This window comes from Rhyacophila brunnea, unplaced genomic scaffold (genome assembly GCF_057557595.1).
Source record: "Rhyacophila brunnea isolate RB1 unplaced genomic scaffold, BYU_Rbru_1.0 scaffold_13, whole genome shotgun sequence".
In the NCBI taxonomy this organism is placed as follows: Eukaryota; Metazoa; Arthropoda; class Insecta; order Trichoptera; family Rhyacophilidae; genus Rhyacophila; species Rhyacophila brunnea.
The window spans coordinates 40,531,290-40,552,984 of NW_028232785.1; the positions used below are offsets into that span (position 1 = coordinate 40,531,290).

At 36.5% G+C, this 21,695-nt stretch overlaps 1 protein-coding gene across 1 annotated transcript; it reads right to left on the reverse strand.

Annotated features, from left to right (window-relative positions):
* Positions 1-401: 401 nt before the first annotated feature.
* Positions 402-5,567, reverse strand: LOC147077522 (uncharacterized). The gene is made up of 3 exons (XM_085940858.1): positions 5,313-5,567; positions 3,650-3,796; positions 402-1,877 (listed from the first exon to the last, which is right to left on the reverse strand). The coding sequence occupies exons 1-3, from the start codon at positions 5,454-5,456 to the stop codon at positions 522-524; spliced, it is 1,647 nt and encodes a 548-aa protein (XP_085796984.1). The 5' UTR covers positions 5,457-5,567; the 3' UTR covers positions 402-521.
* Between the last annotated feature and the right edge of the window lie 16,128 nt (positions 5,568-21,695).

The following is a 21,695-nucleotide window of genomic DNA, read 5'->3' on the forward strand; positions in this document are numbered from 1 at the left end:
TATGGAAATTGAATTAATGTTCATATTGAATCTAATAAAATTTGAGACCGTATAGTATACGGTTATCTCTTTCCGATAGAAAGCTTACGGCGAACTGTGCCACGGTGAAATGTTTTACGCACAATTTATATGTAACCGTGTAAACAATGACCCGAAGAATGTCAAATACCCATTTTCTTATTGTTGATATATAGCCGTCTAATATAATAACATAACTAAATATTATAAGAAATAATTTAAGAATATTATTACTTCGTTTAACTATGGCACTGGCTGTCCGCCAATGCTAAATACTAATTAATACTAATTACAGTTCTATGTTCACTTGGGTGTCCGGCGTGACAACAGTGTGTACTCGAAGGTCTATTGTAACGGTCGCATAACAAAATGTAATCATTACTCTGTATATTATTATTCATGAAGTTGATAATAATAAAGTTAATCATATAAATAAAACTATGTTGATAATTTAACATCCTCTAAACGATCCGTTATTCTCAACACTTATGAAACAATTATGCTTATGCATTATGCTTCTTTATCCTGTGCTTTCGTAAACCGCTGGCGGTTTTACAAATACACGGACAGACGTCACAGTTATAAAGTTTTAATCCACTGTGAATTATCAAGTGTTTTTTAAGTTCTATTAACTGCCGTGACTCGAAATCACACGATTCACACTTAAAATTCGTGACGTCACTATGCGTAGCACTGTGTCTTTTTAAACTGGACGTAAACCTACAACTGAAACTACACACATCGCATTTAAAAGGCGATTCGTCCGTATGTATCAAATTATGCTTCTTTAAATCGCCAGTCTTTTTACATCTGTACGGACAAACACTGCATTTATGTTTTTTATCATTTTTATGTACCGACAATCTATGTTCTTTGAGACTCCTCTGCCGCGTGCATACGTATTCGCAAGTTTTACATTTGTATTCCCGAACGATTCTATGAAGTCTTTGATGTTTTTTTAAATAGTGCGGAGCTTTACACGTGAATTCGCACTCTGTACAAGCGTACGGCGATTCCGTACTGTGCGTAATTACATGTCTACGCAACACGTCTAAAGAAATACACGAATATTTACATTTTTCACATTTGAATGGGCGATTGCCGCTGTGAAACATTATGTGCCGCTGCAAATTACTCCTGCGTGTGCATTCGAACGAGCACAGCGAACATTTGAACGGCTTTTCGACATCGTGTATCATTTTGTGTCGGTTCAGGCAGCCAATTTGTTTACTTTCAAACGGGCAAAAGTTGCATTTGTAGACTGCGCCGTCGGTGCGTATCCGTTTACGGCCTCGCTTTTTTGTCACCGCATTCGAAATATCTGACGATTCGGCGCAAACCGCTGAACAATTACACGTTTTGTTCATGCCGAACATACATCCGGTGTCCAGTATTACATCATTACATGCGATCAAGCCAGACGCGTTACATTTCACGTTTTCATTTAGAAAATTAGCAGAACTCCTTTTCATATTATTGCTAACTAAATCCGAGGTAACCCCAGATAACGCATCTCTTTGCGTATTCAAAACTTCCAATTTTACATTCGACTCCTGTATAGTTATATCAATATCCGGTAAATCGACGTTTTGTTGACAGTTAGTAGAACTCCCTTTAATATTACGGTGTGAAAAATTCTCTTGGGCATCAGTTACTTCTGATTTTACATCTGATTCATCTATGGTTATATCAACGTCTAATATATCTACGTTCTGCTTATAATGTATAGCTTCTTCATTGATTTTGCAGTGTTTTTCTGTAGTCGCTACGTTGTCCAATGAATTGTGTTCGTTAAGATGAGTTGCCATAGTAACAGCGACATTGTCTATGATCCCGGTGTTATTTCTCATGGAGGAAGTCTGAAAAAAATTAATGGAATTAAAGCACTTAAAAAAAACACACATCTTCTTTATTGGACCCTTATGACTGAGGATCACTTGTAGGAGGTCATCACCAGCGGCGACTGGTCTAACATCATACAAGTGCACTGCACTGCTTGCATTGCTATGAAACATCGTTCAACATCATATTTTTTCTTCATAGGTTTTTAATATTATCGCTCACTTATTGTAATGCAAACCATAAATTGATGTGCCCATATTGCCGATAGGCGATAATACAGGCACTTGCACCGTATACGTCATCCTCACTGAAATCATTTGCGCAATATATTTAGTTTACTTAAAATTAACACAAAGCTTAGTATGAACTAAAGTCATTATAAAACAACTTAAACCATGCTAATCGTTTTCGCCATGCGTAAGTTCCAGAATATCGTGCGCCGACCGGGTAAAATGACATCATATTGGTCTGAGTAGAGAGGAATTACAGATTTTGATTATGGTTTGTTAAGCGTCAATTACACTGAGCTTCTTTACGAGCTGTTTGTTGGCGAATTTAAAAGCGGGCAATTCAGCTACTGCGATTTGATGATTACACACAAAACTTTCCATTCGCTGAGAAGCCACAAGCCAGCGACTATTTTGACAGAACGTAGTTCGTTTTTTTACCGGGAGGTTGCTACTGCGCAGACGCAGTAGGCCCACACGCCGGCGTGTAGCGTGTAAAGTTGACCGGCTTTCAACTTTTCTCGGTAGACTGTTTACAACCTGCTTGTTAGCTTGTTCGATGATTACACTGGGCGACTTTACAGGCAGAATGTAAATTCGCCAACAAACAGCTCGTAAAGAAGCTCAATGTAATTGACGCTTTATTATAGACGCTGCAGCTTACTGTTCACGGTCAAATTATGTTTAGTATCATATTTAGCAATCTTCGTATGTAAAACGCCGGTAAAACTATAAACAATAGAATTCATTATTTTCTAAATTGAAAATCGGTAAGAAATACAATGTCGGAAAGATATTTTGATTTATGTGTACTCCAATTTAAATCAGTGAAGATAAAAATAATTTTGCTACCTACCGCATTTCTGGAAAATTAATATTTCATTATCCTGTGTGCTGACTAAACGCGAAATGATGTAGGTTATTTATAATATAGAAAATTATTAATTCATGAATTCTAGTAATAAGCTAATAAATCTTAATACTATTTCACAAAGTGCAGTTTCATAATAATCATTATTCATACAGTGTACAAATTGCAAAAGATACCTAATGTACTTATATAGAATAAGATGGCTTCCGTTAAAAGTAAGAGGTATTTATCTACTATAAGAGATACAATCGTTTCTTAAAACTAATCCAATAAAGATTCAAGTAACTCGCATCATGTTTTATTAAAAATATAAAACATACAGGTACTTAATTTCCCAAATGTCAATAACGTTTTGTCAAATCAAAAACAACGCCGAATTGATTTCATTTTTCAATAAGGTAAGTTTCTAGCGCACCCTCAAAAATTACAATCCAAAAATCGCCAGCCGCCACTGGTCATCACTATGGGAGCCATGGTGTTGTGGATGAAGAGGTCGTCAGAAAGACAGATGAGAAGTCGAGATTTGGTGGTTGCTCCGATGGATGGAGGAGCGAGTTTTATTTGCAGCGTAAACAGTCGGTATAAGAGTATGTTACAGTAGTTATGTTACAGTTCCAAAGTCCGATCCCTGTCTAATCATTCAATAGTAAGTATTATAATAATCGCCTGACCAAAAATCGATTACTCTCACCTCGTTTCGATTGGCCATAGCATCCTGCGAAGATATCTCTGATACTTGACTTCCATGCGCAGATGAATCCGGTGCGTCATTGTCATGAAAGAAAGTCTTGTAGTGTTCCCAATCTGATGCGATTTCCTTTTTAATTTCAACATCTGCCTGCAAGCAGTATAAACACACCAAATAAGTTAAAAGTAACTTCTTTTTCTCTTAAACCAACCTTTTTTGTGTGGTGGAACTCTTGGGAGATTCTATTCATTTTAAAAAACTAACAAACACTATCAACATAGTATTGTAGTCTTAGTTCAATGAAACCAAATACGTTTCACTGATAAAGTTGAGTGTGTACTATTTATGTCAGATCTTAATAGCCTACTTCCACCCCTCGCCGTTGTTTGATAGCACACATCGCTAGGGAAACGCAGTATCTTCACAGTATCATACTCATTTAAAATCAGACTCCAAAATGCTGCAAGTAATCGAGTTTTTGTAGTTTCATATTTTTCACTGTTTTCACTTTCAGTTTAATAGGGTTTGCTTAACTCATCCGGTGTACTTCCTTGTACCTATCTAATTTATCTACTGATCTATCTCTTTTTTTATGTAATACTGTTTTCTTTGTTTCGAAATGTCATGTTGTGAACGTCTTAAACTTATAATTTGTAATGTCCACAATATGTTAAAAAATAAATAAACTGAAATTGAAAACCTCTTCCGAGAAGAATGTATCTCCTTGTTCTTAAAACTTGGCAGGCTTCGACGGGCGGGCCATATAGCAAGAACCAATGACATTAATATGGACGAAGCATCTAGAAAATAAAATGACACTCACTTTGTGTCGGGTCTGCCGGATGGCGAAATTCATATTTTAATATCGGTATCCTACGCTCAAATGAACATTCTGCTTGCAAGCGGTTTGGCGACACCGCTGGGTCTGCCCATACAAAATTTCTGACTGTCAGGTTTCGACTCCACTGTTATTATTGTGTTACAAAATGCCAATGTGGCTAGTTAAAAATTGTAAAAAAATCTACTAAACACTCCAAGAAAGATGGGATATCACTTTGCTGTGTTAGTATTATTTATTATTTATAAAATGCCATTTTAAGATATTGATGAATGTTTATTCAATGCAATTGAATGACAGGAACCATTGGACAGTCAGTCGCCTGTGATTCGCTGGGCTCACTTGCGTCTAATCTCCGAGAAGTCGTAAGTAACCGAGAATCTGTTTCTAACGCAATGAGTCATGACACTAATACGCCATTACAATAAAGGTTATATTACTATAAATTCTCGAAGCTTGTATCGCATAATGGAAACGGATACGTCAATGGTCACGTGACATCTACCTATACATCTGTGAATGACTTTCATGCACAATTTCTCGTGCACGCCGGGTATGAAGTGAGTCGTCCATTTAATATGTCATTGGCAAGAACGGACAGTGCTCAACGACCGAGAGAATCCTGGATACGGATCAGAAGTCGACAGACAGGCCCAGACTCCGGCGGTTGGATAGTGACAACAAAGATGGTAGAGTGACCGGAGAACACTGTCCTAGGATACGGGGTGATGGAGGAAGTTCTTTGAGGAGACTAGGACCCGCCCTCGGTTGTTGGGCCACTTATCATGATATCTAAATAATGACACATTCATAATCTAATTGACCAACCTCGTATTGAAGAGAATGACATTCATTTTTTATCGCAGGTATTTTTTCAGATTTTTCATAATTACGCATATTTTCTGAATCAAAAACGTCTTCCGCGTGTGGTTTGGGATCTTTATAGTCCTCTGGCTCTGTTTTAATATCCATTTTGAGCCTGCGTCGCTCATAATTCCGTCGAATTATTCAAATAAACAACAAAAAGATTGCTTCCATAGTGACGTCTTGTCAGTCTTGTTGACATTTCGATTTCGACATTTGCATGAAGGTTGCCATAGCTAAAAAAATATTTTAGCAAAACAATTCATCCATAAAATTAAATAGGTAGGTAGGTAAATAATGTAAGATAAATTAATCAAGTCACATCATGAAAATGACCAATAAAATTTTATTTAACAATATCCTCTCGACAAGATGTCACTAAAAATAATAATAGGTAGGTACCTACTTGGGCCTGCATTTTCTCAAAAAAGCAAAGCGCAAATGAGTCAGGTATTCTCCATCAGTGACGTCCTGTGGGGGTAGGCAGATTGAGCGTCGCTTGGGGGCGGCAGTTATTCGAAAGGCGGCAAATCGAGAAGAATCGTTCGGTATATGTGAAAATAGCTACCTAAACTTGTGTGTAATAACGGAAATATCTTTAATTAACATAAAAGGTTTAACAGGACTGTACCTTTTTTCGGGTTCGCGATGTCTAGTGATACACCCCTGTTACAGGCGGGCTTCTCCCGGTGTAAAATAATCATTTAGTAGCTCAAGTCGAAACGTAACCCTGACCTCTAGAAACGGCTTCATAAAACATCTAATCTGATTCCTTGCTCAACCACGTAAGTATTTCTTTTTAATTTAAAAAGTAAAAATGATGATGGATGAAAGAGATAATTTTAAGACTAAACATAAGGATTTAAATATAATAAATTTTGCCGCGCTTGCCGGCAACGTAAAAATCCCTGCGCGCCTGCGCCGAGGTGGTCCTCGTGATTCGTCAAATCAAAATCAGGCGATAAAATTTGGCCAATCACGAGAGTCCTTTTTGTTGGACGGCGTAGGTACGCGAGATTTGAAAAAAGAAAAGAAAAGGCAGTAAGCGTCCCCTTTCCGATAGGCACGGACCTGACGACTACAACTGTAAAAATCCCAAATATAATTTGTAAAACTAAAAATTAAGAAAATGTAAAATATAAACTATATCACGTTACGAGCACGAAGGACTGTGTTTTATTTACACTCCAACCGTTTGAATTTTCTCTTTTTTGTGAATCCGGGGTTCGATGGACTCCTGAGCTAGCCGCTGGAACCCCGGGGATCTCACTAGCTTACTTCCGTTTACTTTACATCTTTTTTATCCAAAAATATTTTTGCCAGTCACTCGCGAGTTTTGAAAGTGAAGGTGTATTTTTAAATGCATCTGAAACTGTGGACTCGCAATATTGTCTATTGAAGCAGAGATGGCATTTAAATAAAATTAAATTTAGTGGTAATTATATTTTGTTAGTAATGTATGTATCCATACAACACAATTTATAAGATATTGGAGTTATGAAACAATGATAAAAAAACACTTTATGAAAAATTGAGTGGATTTTGGGTTTTGGGGGGAGTCTGGGGGCGGCATTTTATCTAGGGATGTCACTGTTCTCCATTTATAGTAAATGCGATTAATGGAGCTCTCCATAAAGTTTATGAAGGAACCTATAGTACTCGGCCCTTGAGGGAAACGGGTGGATTACGTCATGACTCAAGAGGGACGCAGATAGGCTGCGTGTGACCGACTGGAGACAGGGAGAGAAACCTCGGGATAGAGATACCTGGAGGACGGTTGTGTCCATCAATTAAAATAGGGATAGTTCTATTGGGATCCTCCTGACGAGAGATTTAGAGCACCCCCGCACTATGACGGCAGGTGGATGAATATAACTACAGCCAGTGACGTCCATATGCAAAGTGTAGCCCCAAATAGACTATATGACGATCGGGCACATATATGCTAAGAGCGATTTAGTGTCTATGATCATATCTATGCCATTCCAATATTATACATACATATTGTATGACAGCTATGACATCGTATTTACACTCTGTGACACAGGACGCCAACATAACAAAATTGTTTTCGGCATTTATATGACCTATTGTCATAGTCTATTTGAGCCATTGAGTAGACAAATTGTATGCAAATGTGTTGGGTACCTACCTAGATAATTACTTTAATAGTCATTTGTTATCTAGGTAGTCTCAAACGGTGTTTTTAGGTACGTGGAAATCTGAGGTGCTGACTGGTTTGGATACTTCTGAAAAATTCCGCCTTTAGGTAGGTATTACAATAGGTACAAAAATAGGAATAATATGATGGTTACCAGGATATTTTATGGTTTCATTATTTTCTAAACAATCTTAACTAATATGTCGGTACTTTCTAACGATTCGCCTGCATCGTCTTGATACCACCTAAACCATGGCATCCTCAGAGGATCCAAGGCCATGAGGCCTGAATCATCATTGGGCTGATTCATGCAAACATGAACAGATCGACTGCGAGGCAAATTTCTAGCCCGTAAGCTTAGATGTATGGAAATTTATAGTCACCCTTTTGCAAGTTCTACAAAATTTAATAGAATCAGTCTAGCCCTTAATATAAATAAAATCCTGCATTTTTTTTTTATACCTACATTAATTCTATAAGCAAGCCAAGTAAAACCTAGCGTCATTATAAATTCTATACTTAGTCAATTTTAGCTGTAATTTTAAAGCCAAACGATTTTGTAGTTACCTATATAACTTAAAACAATTGTCAGCACAATATTTTAGATGCCAAAAATAGTAATTATTAATACCTATCATCTTTTAATATTATTACCTACATTTCATCCAATTTTGACCAATAGGTATTAAATTCGTTCACTTACCTGTATAAATTTTGGAAGCAAAGTTCCCAGCCATACAATGTACCTAATACCTAGAATATCTGATTTGAGATTATTTTGAAAAAATATGTATTTGTGAACCTAGTTCCATTGATATACTACTGGATGAATCATTATGCTTCTTAAAATGACGCCCGATTTTCAGCGACTCGGCCTTTGTTAAAACTTACTGAGTAAGCCCGCTCTAGCTTGCATCTTACTCTAACTAATAGTCAGCGCATGACGACTTGCTCTGTCTGTTTTGCGTTGCAGCACCCTGAGGTTCACTACTCCAAGAACGCAAATTTAGTTTTACAGCCAGGGCAATACGGATGAAATTCGGGAATCCATGTTAACGGTCTTAACGCATTATACCTACAAGGAAATATTATAAGACGAAATTCGTTATATCTTTTGTGGTAGGTACATTTTTAAAATGACACTTGTATGGGAACTGCTCATCTAGTAGTATATCAATGACCTAGTACAAATATTTCAAAATATGTATCTACCTAGCAAAGAAATCCAGCCCCTTCCAAAGCAGGTAGGTACCTAAAAAAGGTTGGGTTGACAATTTCTGTGGTGAGCACGAATTCTCAGAAATAGGAGATCCAAGGTACCTACCTACAAGCCAGGTACATGTTATGCAGAGTGTTTTTGTCATTTTTCAGTGACAGAATTTGTAGGTTTTATTTTTATTCTTGCCTAGAGTTGACCTGCTCTCCAAAAAGGTTGAGTCATTCGGTTTTTGGTCTCTACTCTCTGCAGACGTCGGCCGCGGCCGCTGGCGTCACCCGCCATTTTAAATTTAATTATTTTTTTTTTAAAATATTTTCTACGCTGTACTACTTGACTGTAAATGTATTCCGACAAATAAACGCCCTGTTTTCGCCTATAATTCCGCGTTGTCAATCAACATAAGCATGTCCCCGAAAGAAGCCAGCAGACGATATCACCGTGACATTACATCATCATCAGGGGGGTCCAGCGCATCATCCTACACCCCCCACCCCTTTCGGAGGTGACAGTCTGCTTCATGGAAAACCGCCACTCCACTCAAAAGTTGTAATACCTATTCATATTCGTTGTTCGTCAAGCATGACCTGCCTACCTCCACGGCACGTCACTTACAACAGCTAGGTACTATAATAATAAATTATAAAATTAGATAAATAATTTCATACAATTATCGAGCGCTCTGGTTCGTATTTTTTTCATTTCGAACACTGCTAAATTAAACATAATGACACATACCTGTTATCAACAGGCTTTTGTTGGTTTCTGTAAATATTAAATAAAAGACGGGCCGAACCGCAACCCTGATCTCTATATACAATTGAATAAAACACCTGATTTGGTTCCCTGCTCAACTACGTTAAAGTTTATATATGAGTAAAGGCCTTCGTCCGGTGCGTGAAAATCACTTACTGGGCGGAGGTGTAATTAAGATAGATTTTAAAGCATAAATAATGATGGATGAAAGAGATAATTTTAAGACTAAATATAACTATTCAAATATAATAAATTTTGTCGCGCATTGCGCAACGGTAAAATCTCCGCGCGCCTGCGCCGAGGTGGTCCTCGTGATTCGTCAAATTAAAAGGATCATGCGATCAGATTTGGCCAATCACGAGAGTCCTTTTTACTGGTCGGCGTGGGTACGAGGAATTTGAAAAAGAATAAAAAAAAGTCAGTAAGCGTCCCTTGAAAACTATGTACGGACCTGCGAAACTTATTGTAAAAACAAAATATATGAAAGACTACAAAATAACGTTGTCCAACTAAATATTAAAATATATAACGCTAAGACCCGCACAAGAAAGACTTAGTGTTTTATTGAATTTAACAAACATAAATATCTCCTTTCTTTTTTTTTGTGAATCCGGGGTTCGACGGACACCTGAGCTAGCCGCTGGAACCCTGGATATCTCAATAACTTAATTATTTAATCAAACTTGAGTGATTGTTATATATTTAAATAAAGGAGTTTTTAATGACCCATAAAACATTTGGACTTATGCCAGCGGTTGGCTGGTTAACAACTAAATAAGCACCTACCTAGACTTCCAAAACAATAATTGTATTCAACCAAATTGCCCTTCACAGGGCATCGATAGTTCACAGAACAGATATTTTTGGCTTACAACAATAATTGTATTGAAAAAAAGTTTGCACCAGTCGTAAAATTTATTGCTTTGTTCATAGTATGACAATAGGTACAATGATAACTATTGAAAATGAAGATTTTTGTATAAAATAAGAAAGACAAAGGACTTAATTTATTTATGGTTTCAAGGAAAGGATCAAATAATTTAATATTATTGTAGTGGATTTTTGGGTTTCCACCGTGTGTCCTTCTTTACTCGACGTTTCGGGCTCGTTGCAGAGGCCATTATCAAGAGATGATATGTTTTATAATGAAAATGTAGTGTAGGTATGTGAATGTAAACGTTGCTCCAAGAATGTCAAAAGGAATCCGATTAGCTAAGAGCAAACGTTGCTCAGAGTAATCTGTCAATCGTTACGACCAGGGAAACCGGCTCGAATATTGGATTTTGCTGATAGTGCCGTAAGCCATGACATTTTTAACCGTAATCCATCATCCCTATTAATATTTTCAGGGTTTCTATGGATTTCAATGGCCTCCTTTACCAATCGTGCGAAATATCCTTTATTCCGACCCAATATCTTGGTTTCAAAGTCAAATTTGTGTCCTGTATCCATCGAGTGCTCGGCAATTGCCGACATCGTATAATGTTTAAGTCGGTATGCCCTCTCGTGTTCACTCACACGCTTCTTTACTGTTCTAGAAGTTATCATAAAACATATTATCATCTCTTGATAATGGCCTCTGCAACGAGCCCGAAACGTCGAGTAAAGAAGGAAGGACACACGGTGGAAATCCAAGAATCTACTACGATAAAAACAACCGTGAAAGCCTCAAACATTATTTAATTTAATATTAGTTTATATTGGAATGTCGGTACGATGTATTTAAAAGAAATCTACAATAAAAAATATTTATCTAACTCTCTATGGTTGTATTTTGGATATCAAAGTTTCTACCTACATAGCACCTACCTATTGCATAATAAAGTGAAGGTACGCACTTAAGGGCCTACATGCTCAGTGTAGGTCAAAACGGAGCTTTTATGGTATTTTCAGAGCATAACTCATCTTATCATCGGATATCTCATCTTAATCAATATAATATGTTCAAAATGATTGGGTGACTAGGTACAACGAAATAATGACCTAACTAGAGGTGAGTTGGAAATACTGTCACCGGTTTGTGTACTCAAGTATCGGATGAAACTACCCATTCTCAGTACGTGTGGCCCAATAAACTTGTGATAATATCATCGCGAGTTTCGCTGGCTAGATGGTAGACCTTCAATACTATTGACATTAAATGCGCGCGAGCGAGATAGCACTTGAATACAATTATATTTTAATTTATTGGTCTATGCATGCGAATGACATCATCTTATACAGGGGGGGGGGCAAACTTTTTGGATGGAGGGCCAAATTTAAGAATTCAAAATGAGCGGCGGGCCGCAAGTAAAATACCATTTTTAGATATACACTATTTATTATTACAAAAAAAATAATGAGAAGAATGAAACTGTCGTACATTTTTGAACATTTTTTTTATACTTCAGGTGTTAATTTTGTAGTTGATATTCTCAAAACTGCTTGTAAATGGGCATCGGAGATATTTGATCGTAAAGAATTTTTATTGAGGTTCATGATCGAAAATGTTTGTTCACATTATATAGGTTGATCCAAAAATAACGAACATTTTTATTGCATAATCTTTAAGTTGGTCGAATTTGTCTGAAAAGGGCATTGTATAATTTGGAGATTTCTTCACGACGATGCAATTCTCTTAAATCAGTGTCACACTGCAGATCAATAATCTCAAGTTGTAGCTCTGTCGGAACACTATCAATATCTATTGAAATCGATGCTCAACGTAGAAAATAGTGGTTACATAGTGTGAGACAAGACGTACTGAGATAATACATTTACAAAATCCTTCAGATGCCTCAGATGTATAGCTGGGAGCGTGTGAGGAGAGGTATGGTTGACTCCAAAGAATAAACAGATTTGGCGTGTGAAAATTACTCCCCAATTTATTTCTCCCTTCTTTCGACCATGTCCGAACCTAATAGGATCATATGGGCCTCCACAGAGTAGAGGTTTATTTCTCCCTACTATTAAAAATTGATAAACCTTACAGGACGATGAGTATTTAAAATTACTGATGCTAAATTATAATAAATAATAATTATGAATATCGTTGCTGAGATAAATGACGCTCGACGGACGTTATTACGTTGCAAGAGATTTGAATTGAATGTATATCGTACGTAAAAAAATACCTCCGTTTTATATTGATTTAAAACAATGGGAGAGCATTTAGGTGGGGCTGAAGTCAACACCTTCTTGAACTAGCTTACTTAGCGGTTATTTGTCTCGCCGTTGCGTGATTCTTTCTTTCGAAGGAATTCGCTTACAATGTGCAATTTGTATAACAATGTAACCAGAATGCGAATTTAGCAATTTAATAAATAATATTTCTGGCTTGCGTCTGAATTAAAGGTTACCTTGTCTAGATGTCAAGAAAGGTGACTTTGATGGAGTACGTGTTGAAACATGATGTTGATGAATATGAAATATAAAATAGATGATATTGTTTACATTGTAAGTTCACTTATGCTAGGTATAACTTAAATAACCTAGGGGTGTTTTGAGTTGAGGGATGATTCACGATGGGCAGCTACAGATGTTTCATTTTTTTTTTACTTCAGAAATAGTTTCATTTACATACGCAATAATATCTGTAGGACCAAGTGGAAAGAAGTTTTTCCATGTATAAAAATTTGCTAACATCAAATCGTCAAAGATTCACTTTTGAAAATTTGAAGCATTATTTCATTATTTACTGTAATAAAGCGTTTTTTGTTTATGAATAAATAATAAATTAAACTGTTGAAATAAATATGGTTTATTGTAATGCATGTAATATTGTATTGGCGGTCAACGGCTGGTCGGCCCCAAGTGGACACATTGACGCCAGTAGATGTGTTCATAGCAAAAGTTGGGAAATGCCAAACTGCCAGCAAGTCCCATCTGCTGGCCTCCCCGCGGCGACCTCCGGGCAATGCAGCGTACGCTGTAGCTAACAGCAGGGGGCGAAGGGCGAGTGACCGGCGCCATAAAACTGGCCTTCTGGCTAAGGGAAGGAAATCCCTGACAGAAAAACCTGGTCGAGCCGACCTTCAGGGCCCTCGTGGCTCAGGCCTCGGGAGCGCTGGGCTAATCACCTTGCCTCCTTAAACGAAACAGATTAACAAAACACCTACACAGCAGCCTCGGACGACAACCGGCTCTGTAAAACGACGACCTTGCATGGAAATGGACAATGAAACAGGTAGAGTAATCCTCTCTAACAACTCGAGTATGCGCATTGGGACATATAATGTTCGCACCCTGCGTACCCCCGGAAAGGACCTGCACGCCACACGCATCATGCACACCTACGGTGTGGACATCCTAGGACTGAGCGAAAAGCTGCTGGAAAGGAGCCGGGAGAAAGTTGATTGAGGGTTACTCTTTTGTCTACTCAGGTCAGGAGCAATACCATCGCCAGGGAGTGGCAGTATTGATGTCAAAGAGAGCGGCCCGTTGCCTCGTGAAATGGGAACCAATCTCGGAGAGACTGATACGTGCCTCCTTCAAGACGCCTGGTAGCTCCAAGTATTTTTTTTGTGTTTAGTTAAAAAAAACATTTTTATAAGTAAACACAAAAAAAAAAGTTAAAAGGTATCAATTTTCAATTTTTTGAGACGGTTTTTGTTTGCCCCTGAAAATTTTAATTAATTGACTTCCGCGGTGTTGTTTCTTAAGCGACGATATATTAGGTAAGTACCTATTATGTATTAATTTTTTAGCACCTAAAAATCCTAAGCCTACTAATAAATAACATATTTTATTATAAACAATGTCAGGTGGGTAAAATGGCAATCTTAAGTAGAGTTATAATGCTTTCTTTGTCTATTTGGAAGCGTCGTGCATAAAAAAGGCATGCGTTAATCATTTATCGAGTTTATTATTATATCAGTGAATCATCAGATAACTTACAAATATGGAAAAACACAAAATATCAGTAGGAAATTTCAGTAGACATGGCAACAATGTCGCATGATGAAAGGCAAAAATATCATAGATAATAATACATAATATACCAAATGTAAAAGAGATGCCACGGAGACTTGAAGCTTTCGAGATGTGGCTGTATAGACGCATCCTCAAAATTCCTTGGACTGACCGGGTGACAAATGTTGAAGTTCTCAATCGAATGGGGAAGGACCGAGAAGTTCTACGTAGTATCAAAACCAGGAAACTACAATACCTCGGCCACATTATGAGAGGACAAAAATACAGCATTCCCCAACTTGTCATTCAAGGAAAGATCAATGGGAAGCGTAGCAGAGGACGGCGCCGCATATCGTGGCTTAAGAACCTCCGTGATTGGTACGAGTGCAGCTCCACCGAACTGTTCCGGGTAGCAGACGACAAAGATAAGATCGCCTTGATGGTGGCCGACCTCCGCTAGGGGATGGCACAATAAGATACCAAATTTAAAAAATATCAGTGTGTGTACTTATGTACATATATGTTATTAGAAGTTATACTTCTTTGGCGTAACAAAACAAAAACAAAACTTGTGATAAACTAGATTCTTTGACTAGCTCTTAATTATCTTATTAAATTAGACACGTAAGAAAACGGGCCGCTTATTGAAGCGTCGTTGGTTTATTTCTATACACTTTAACTTATATTACTAAATTATATAATGGTTTATAATGGTTAAAGCTCAGAACTGTATCGAACTCAGGATTCGCAAAAATTAATTAAATAGAATTGGGTTAAATGAAAAGTCTTTTTTTTTTGGTTATAAGCATGTGGCTTTATATTTTCAGTGATTTTTCTTTGCTACACACTTATATGCTAATAATTAAAACGATAGCTTATTTTAAGCGCGGAGTACACAAATTCAACTTGTGTCCGCTCGCAACACGTGTTTCTTCCGACCAGGGGGATGAAAGTTCCATACAATCAAATTTTCGGTCACGTGTTTTTTTTGTGTTTGGTCGGCGTGTCGCCAGATGGCTGAATAATAATTATTTTTGGTTTATAAACAAGATATTTTATTCTTATCTATGGTGTTGAACCAAGGTTAGCCAATCATCGATCAGGGTGAAGTTTATCCGAACTAGCAAATTATTTCAAATTATTCAGTAACGTTTGACATTTCCAATTGCCAACTGCCATTTATTTTGCTTTGAAAAATTGAAATTACAACGTTACGCATTTTATTATTAATTATATTTTATTGTACTTGTCTACCAGAATAATATTATAACATTGGTATGTATTGTCTATTACTTCTGTTAATTTTGTTGTACAAGACAACTGTTTGATATATTAGTGTAAAATAATATACCATCCCATGAGAAACATAATTTGATCTTACTTTGAATACTGATAAAAATAGTGCTATGTCAGTTATTTCAATATGAATTAACTACTCGAGCAGTAACACAATGCATATTATTTGATGCAATTGAGGGGTTTTCGTAATCAATGGAATATTATAACGTTTCGTACTAAACCGAACATTTTCAAAAATTTGACAATGCAAGTTAAGCATTTTAATCTTTCGGTACCTATGTCATACAATAGTATTCGATGAAATTGATGCTTCCAAACAATTATTACCTATGTGATATTCCAGATTGATTGCAGATCATTCCAGAATTTCAAGATGCCTCGTCATTGCTGGGTACCAGATTGCAAAATTAAGGGAGTGATCTGTCACGCATTACCAAAAGCAGACTACCAACGACGGCAATGGATCAATTTAATCGGCAATAGTACAATTAAACTGTTAAAATCACCTGACAACGTGGGAGTGTGCAGAAATCATTTTCTCCCGACAGACTACTGTGGAAAGAAGCTAAAAATGGGTGTGTGTCCATCTCAAAACTTGACAACCCCATTATCAGATAGTGATTCAAACATAAATCTGACGGAAGAAAATGATCCTTCCACTCATAGAATAGTATTAAACTTTGAAGCACGCGGTATTTCTGATAATTATTGTAGTGTGATTCCCTCTGAATCGCCTATTATTGATCTTGCGATTCCCTCTGGATCATCGTCTAATATTGATCTTGCGATTCCCTCTGGATCATCGTCTAATATTGATCTTGCGATTCCCTCTGGATCATCGCGTATTATTGATCTTGCGATTCCCTCTGAATCATCGCCTAATATTGATCTTGTGAGCCCTTGCAGTCCAGTAGCAATACCTGCTTTTATCAAAGGTGAGTGATTTAAACATCTATTTTTATTGAAAATTAGATTAATCTCATATTATTTGAAACTCCAATCCACCTTATGCATTTTACATTTACTTATATATTATAACATAATGGGTGCATGTACCTAAATAACACGTTTGGATATCCATACATTAAATTATAATCATATTGTCAATTATTTTTACTAGCGAGACAGACTGGCGAGAGCCAGCTTGCCCAGCTAGTTTATATGATTAAGCTAGAATTCACCTAGTACCTCATACCTATATACTATGTTGACATGTTGCTAAATAATATTGTATTAATTTGTATGTTTTTAAAATATTTCAAATGCCGTATAATGTGTCTTGCAGATCGTACACCTGAAAATTTTCCTATGAATCTGACGGCCTTGACACCCAAGGCTCGAATGTATCGCCGCAAGTGTTTGCATTTGGAAAAATACATCCGACGAAGAAATAAGACGAACTTCAAGCATAGGATAAAGGGGGCAGAAAAATTTGCAGATTCACTAACCTTCGTTCAAGCCACCAAAGGCCTGTCAAAAATACAGCGAGACTTTTTCAAACTCCAATTAAAATCATGTAATTTAAAACCTAAAGGGCGACGCTTTACCGAAAGAGATAAAGTCTTAGCCCTCACTTTACTTAAGCAAAGTGGAAGAGGATATAAATTTCTGTCAAAACTTTTTACGTTACCATCTATCCGAACTTTGCAAACATTATTATCATCTGTTCCTATCTCCACCGGTATCTCTGGTGTCATTATTTCTCAATTAAAATCAATAGTTAGTGGTTTTACTGACCATGAAAAATATTATACACTCATGTGGGATGAAATGAGTTTACAACCGCACTTAGATTATAATAAAAAAAGTGACTTGATCGAAGGTTTTGAAGATTTTGGGCATCTGCGTTCTAAAAAAATTGCAGATCATGTCCTTGTCTTCATGATACGAAGTGTGGCTGGTAATAAAAAGCAGCCAATAGCGTATTATTATTGTGAATCTGCAACTAAGTCTGCTCAATTAGTTCGTTGCATTAAAGAGGTTTATAAGGCAGTAGTCTCCACAGGTATGCATTGTTCATAATATAATTATAGAAATAATATCAGTGACGAAGGGTGGAGGTAGGCTGTTAAGATCCGACATTAATAGAGCACACTAAACTTTGTTAATCATACGTATTTATTTTTATTGAACAAATTAATTCTTAATTCAATGAAATCAAATAAGTATGAATGACAAGTTTAGTTGGCACTATTTATGTTGGATGTTAACAGTCTACCTCCGCCCCTCGCCACTGCATTATATGAAGAAATATTATATATTTTATTATTGCACGTATTCTAATTGAAAGAAACGCATTCCAAAATAAATGATTTCTATGGATTTTGAAAGAGCTTTTGCACAAAATTATATTTTGAAGTAGAATATGTATTTTCAGTTAGAACATGTGTATTATACCTGTTGATACACCCCTGTTACAGGCGGGCTTCTCCCGGTGTAAAATAATCATTTAGTAGCTTAAGTCGAAACGTAACCCTGACCTCTAGAAACGGCTTCATAAAACATCTAATCTGATTCCTTGCTCAACCACGTAAGTATTTCTTTTAATTTAAAAAGTAAAAATGATGATGGATGAAAGAGATAATTTTAAGACTAAATATAAGGATTCAAAATAATAAATTTTGCCGCGCTTGTCGGCAACGTCCAAATTTCGACGCGCCTGCGCCAGGGTCAGGCTCGTGATTCGCCGAATCAAAGATCACGCGATAAAATTTGGCCAATCACGAGAGTCCTTTTTGCTGGAATGGCGTGGGTACGCGAAGTTTGAAAAAGAAAAAAGTAATTAGTAAGCGTCCCCTTTCCGATAGGTACGGACCTGACGACTACAACTGTAAAAATCCCAAATATAATTTGTAAAACTAAAAATTAAGAAAATATAAGAAGACCACGTTACGAGCACGAAAGACCGAGTTTTATTTATACTCCGACCTTGAAATTTCTTTTTTTGTGAATCCGGGGTTCGATGGACTCCTGAGCTAGCCGCTGGAACCCCGGGGATCTCACTGTATTATATATTTTACAGGTATAAAGATAATCGCAACAGTATGCGATCAAAGCGCGACGAACATTGCTGCTTTGAAAAGTCTACGTGTCAATACAGAGAGACAAAGAGCCGATACCGGATATGAACGTATGTATTTATTACCTGTGTATATGTCAAATTAATTCTAATATTTTACATATTATTATATGCTTTTCACTTATTGGTTTTATTCTCAGGTATCACAATAGAAATTATCAAAGGACAAGAGATTGTCGCCCTCCTTGATGTGCCTCATTTATTGAAAGGGATGAGAAATAACTTGATGACAAAAGACCTTATGTATTTCGATGGCAAGACAATTAGGTACGCATCGTGGAAACATATTATTGATCTGTATAAGATAGATCAGGCGAACGTCGGCAATTTGAGGCTCATTCCCAAAATAAATGAGACACATATTTTTGCATCGAAAATGAATAAGATGAAGGTGTCGACTTGTGCCCAAGTGCTAAGCCAGAAATTTGGCAGCCACCTGGTGTTCTGTGCCACACAAGGTAACTTGGTTTTATATATTATGTAACTAATTCAATAACATTTAACTCAAAATCTGATTATTTTTATAACAGTATATTAAAATAAATTAAAAAAGCATTTATAATTTTAAAGTTATCAGTTATGCCATCATGGATTAATTAAATATTTCCACCTGAATTAACCCTGCTGCAAAGTCATTCAAATTTATTTAATTACATATAAGAGTAATTTCCAAATTATAAAGTATACATGGAAGTAAACCGAATTAGCTAGGCGAGTAGATACTATTTTCAGAAGATACTGAATATCTTTTTATTTCGATTCCAGGTGTAGTGATGCCAAAGGGACAAATCATCCCAAGAGAAGCTGAATACACCGGCAAAATGCTATTGTTTTGGGATGAAGTTTTTGACTCTGTGAATGGAACCTCACTGAAACCACATCCGTATTGGAAAACGAAAAGGGTTTGCGCTTCAAAGGAGTCATTACACCGAAAGGAGTCATTCCACCGACAATTCTGGTTTGATAGTATAGTAAAAATTAGACAGATGCAATTTGTAGACCAACATAAAAATCCAGTACCAAAGGTGCCATCACTTCTGAATTGGGAAAAAACTTTGGCTGGTTGCATTAAAATATTGGATATATTGCATGATGTGGGATTTGAGTATGTAGCTTTTCGTAATTTCAACCAGGATTCGCTGGAAAATTTCTTTGGCAGTATAAGAAGCCACAATTTTCGTAATGTCAATCCCACACCATGTCAATTTTCAGGATCCTTTAAAAGCCTTTTGATTAACAATTTAATGTCTAGATATTCCATCAGAAATAATTGTGAGAAAGACGATGCTGATGGTCTTTTTGAGAATTTATTAGGATTTTTAAAACAAACCGATGACACCCCACAAAACCTTGATGAAAGCATTTCAGGCGTAGTTTCAGAGGATTATTTGGAAGATAATTTAACCTCTACGAATGGTAAAATGTACACTGCTGGTTATGTTATTCGTAAAATTTCAAACTCTTGTACGCATTGTAAACGCGACATGAACACCGAGCCTACCAGCAAGCACGCTAACGTAGCTATGCGAGAATTCGGAAAGGATAGAAAATTAAAATATGCCTCTGACAATATGCTTGACTGCTTCAATTCAACTGGAAAATTAATTAGAAATTATTTATCAGAAAATGCTTCTACGCATAATATTCAGGCAAAATTAAGAACCAAAATTCTTCAGAAAATTGATTTCACCGTTTTTTCGTGCCCTCTCCATAAAGAAGAGATTAAGGATAGATTCATAAAATGTATGCTTTCTTTACAAATACATGCTTTCTGTAATACTGCAAATAAAATTCTAAATGGCAAATTAAATTATTCGGGGAGAAATAAAGTTTATTTAGCAGCTGGTCAAAAATATAATAGTAGGCGAAGAAGGCCTGTGCGATAATATTTGTTTAACAATAAAATTATTTGTACAGATTTTACACTAGTACCTATGTACTGGTAAATAATTTTTAATTTTACTCCAGTTGTTTACTACAGTTGTGATTTAAGTTACATATTGCGTTTTTCTAATTTTTATGCTCTGGTTATTCACTTTATTTTGGGGGATTTAACAACATTCGCAGTGCACTGCCATTGACACCTCATGACAGTTATTCTATCTCTTTTACAAGGTAAAATTAAAATGTAATTATTATTGTCAACCATTATATAAAATAAAATCATATATTTATTTAAATTGAGATGTCAATGTCAAACCATTGAGGCTGCATTTTTTTTAAACATTTTTTGAGAGTAATGAGGAGATATGGCAGCGGACCATGATTCGTCAGCAGTGACGTCCCGTGGGGGTAGGCAGATTGAGCGTCGCTTGGGGGCGGCAGTTACTCGAAGGGCGGCAAACCGAAAAGAATCGTTTGATATATATAGAAAGAGCTACCTAATCTTTGTAACAACGAAAATAGCTTTCCATTAAAAAAATCACTCACTGATTGGAAACAAAATGTACTTATTAACTAACATAAAAATTTTAACAGGACTGTAATTTTTTGTCAGGTTTGCGATGTTTAGTTTACTTCCGTCGCCTTTCGACGTCCATGGTGACCATTGACGACACGTGCAGATTAATTAGAAGTTAATTCCTCAAGACACAGCAAATTAATGTATCGCAAAAATGACACGTAAAAGCCTTTGCATTACCAACGTCAAAAAAATACCACATTTAAAAAATATTTATAAATTTAATTTTGTATGTTTTAGTGGTAAGTATATATTTTATTAGTAATGTATCCCATATAACATATTTTTTAGACATTGGTGTCATGAAAGGATGATAAAAATTACTGTATAATAAAATGGGGCGGCAATTTGACGCTGCCTAGGGGCGGCATTTTGTCTAGGGACGTCACTGTTCGTCAGATCCGAGACGGAGGAGCGACATTGGCCCTGGCTCAGCCAAATGCTACGGAACGCCCAAAACAAAAAGATAAGTGAAGAAGCCTATA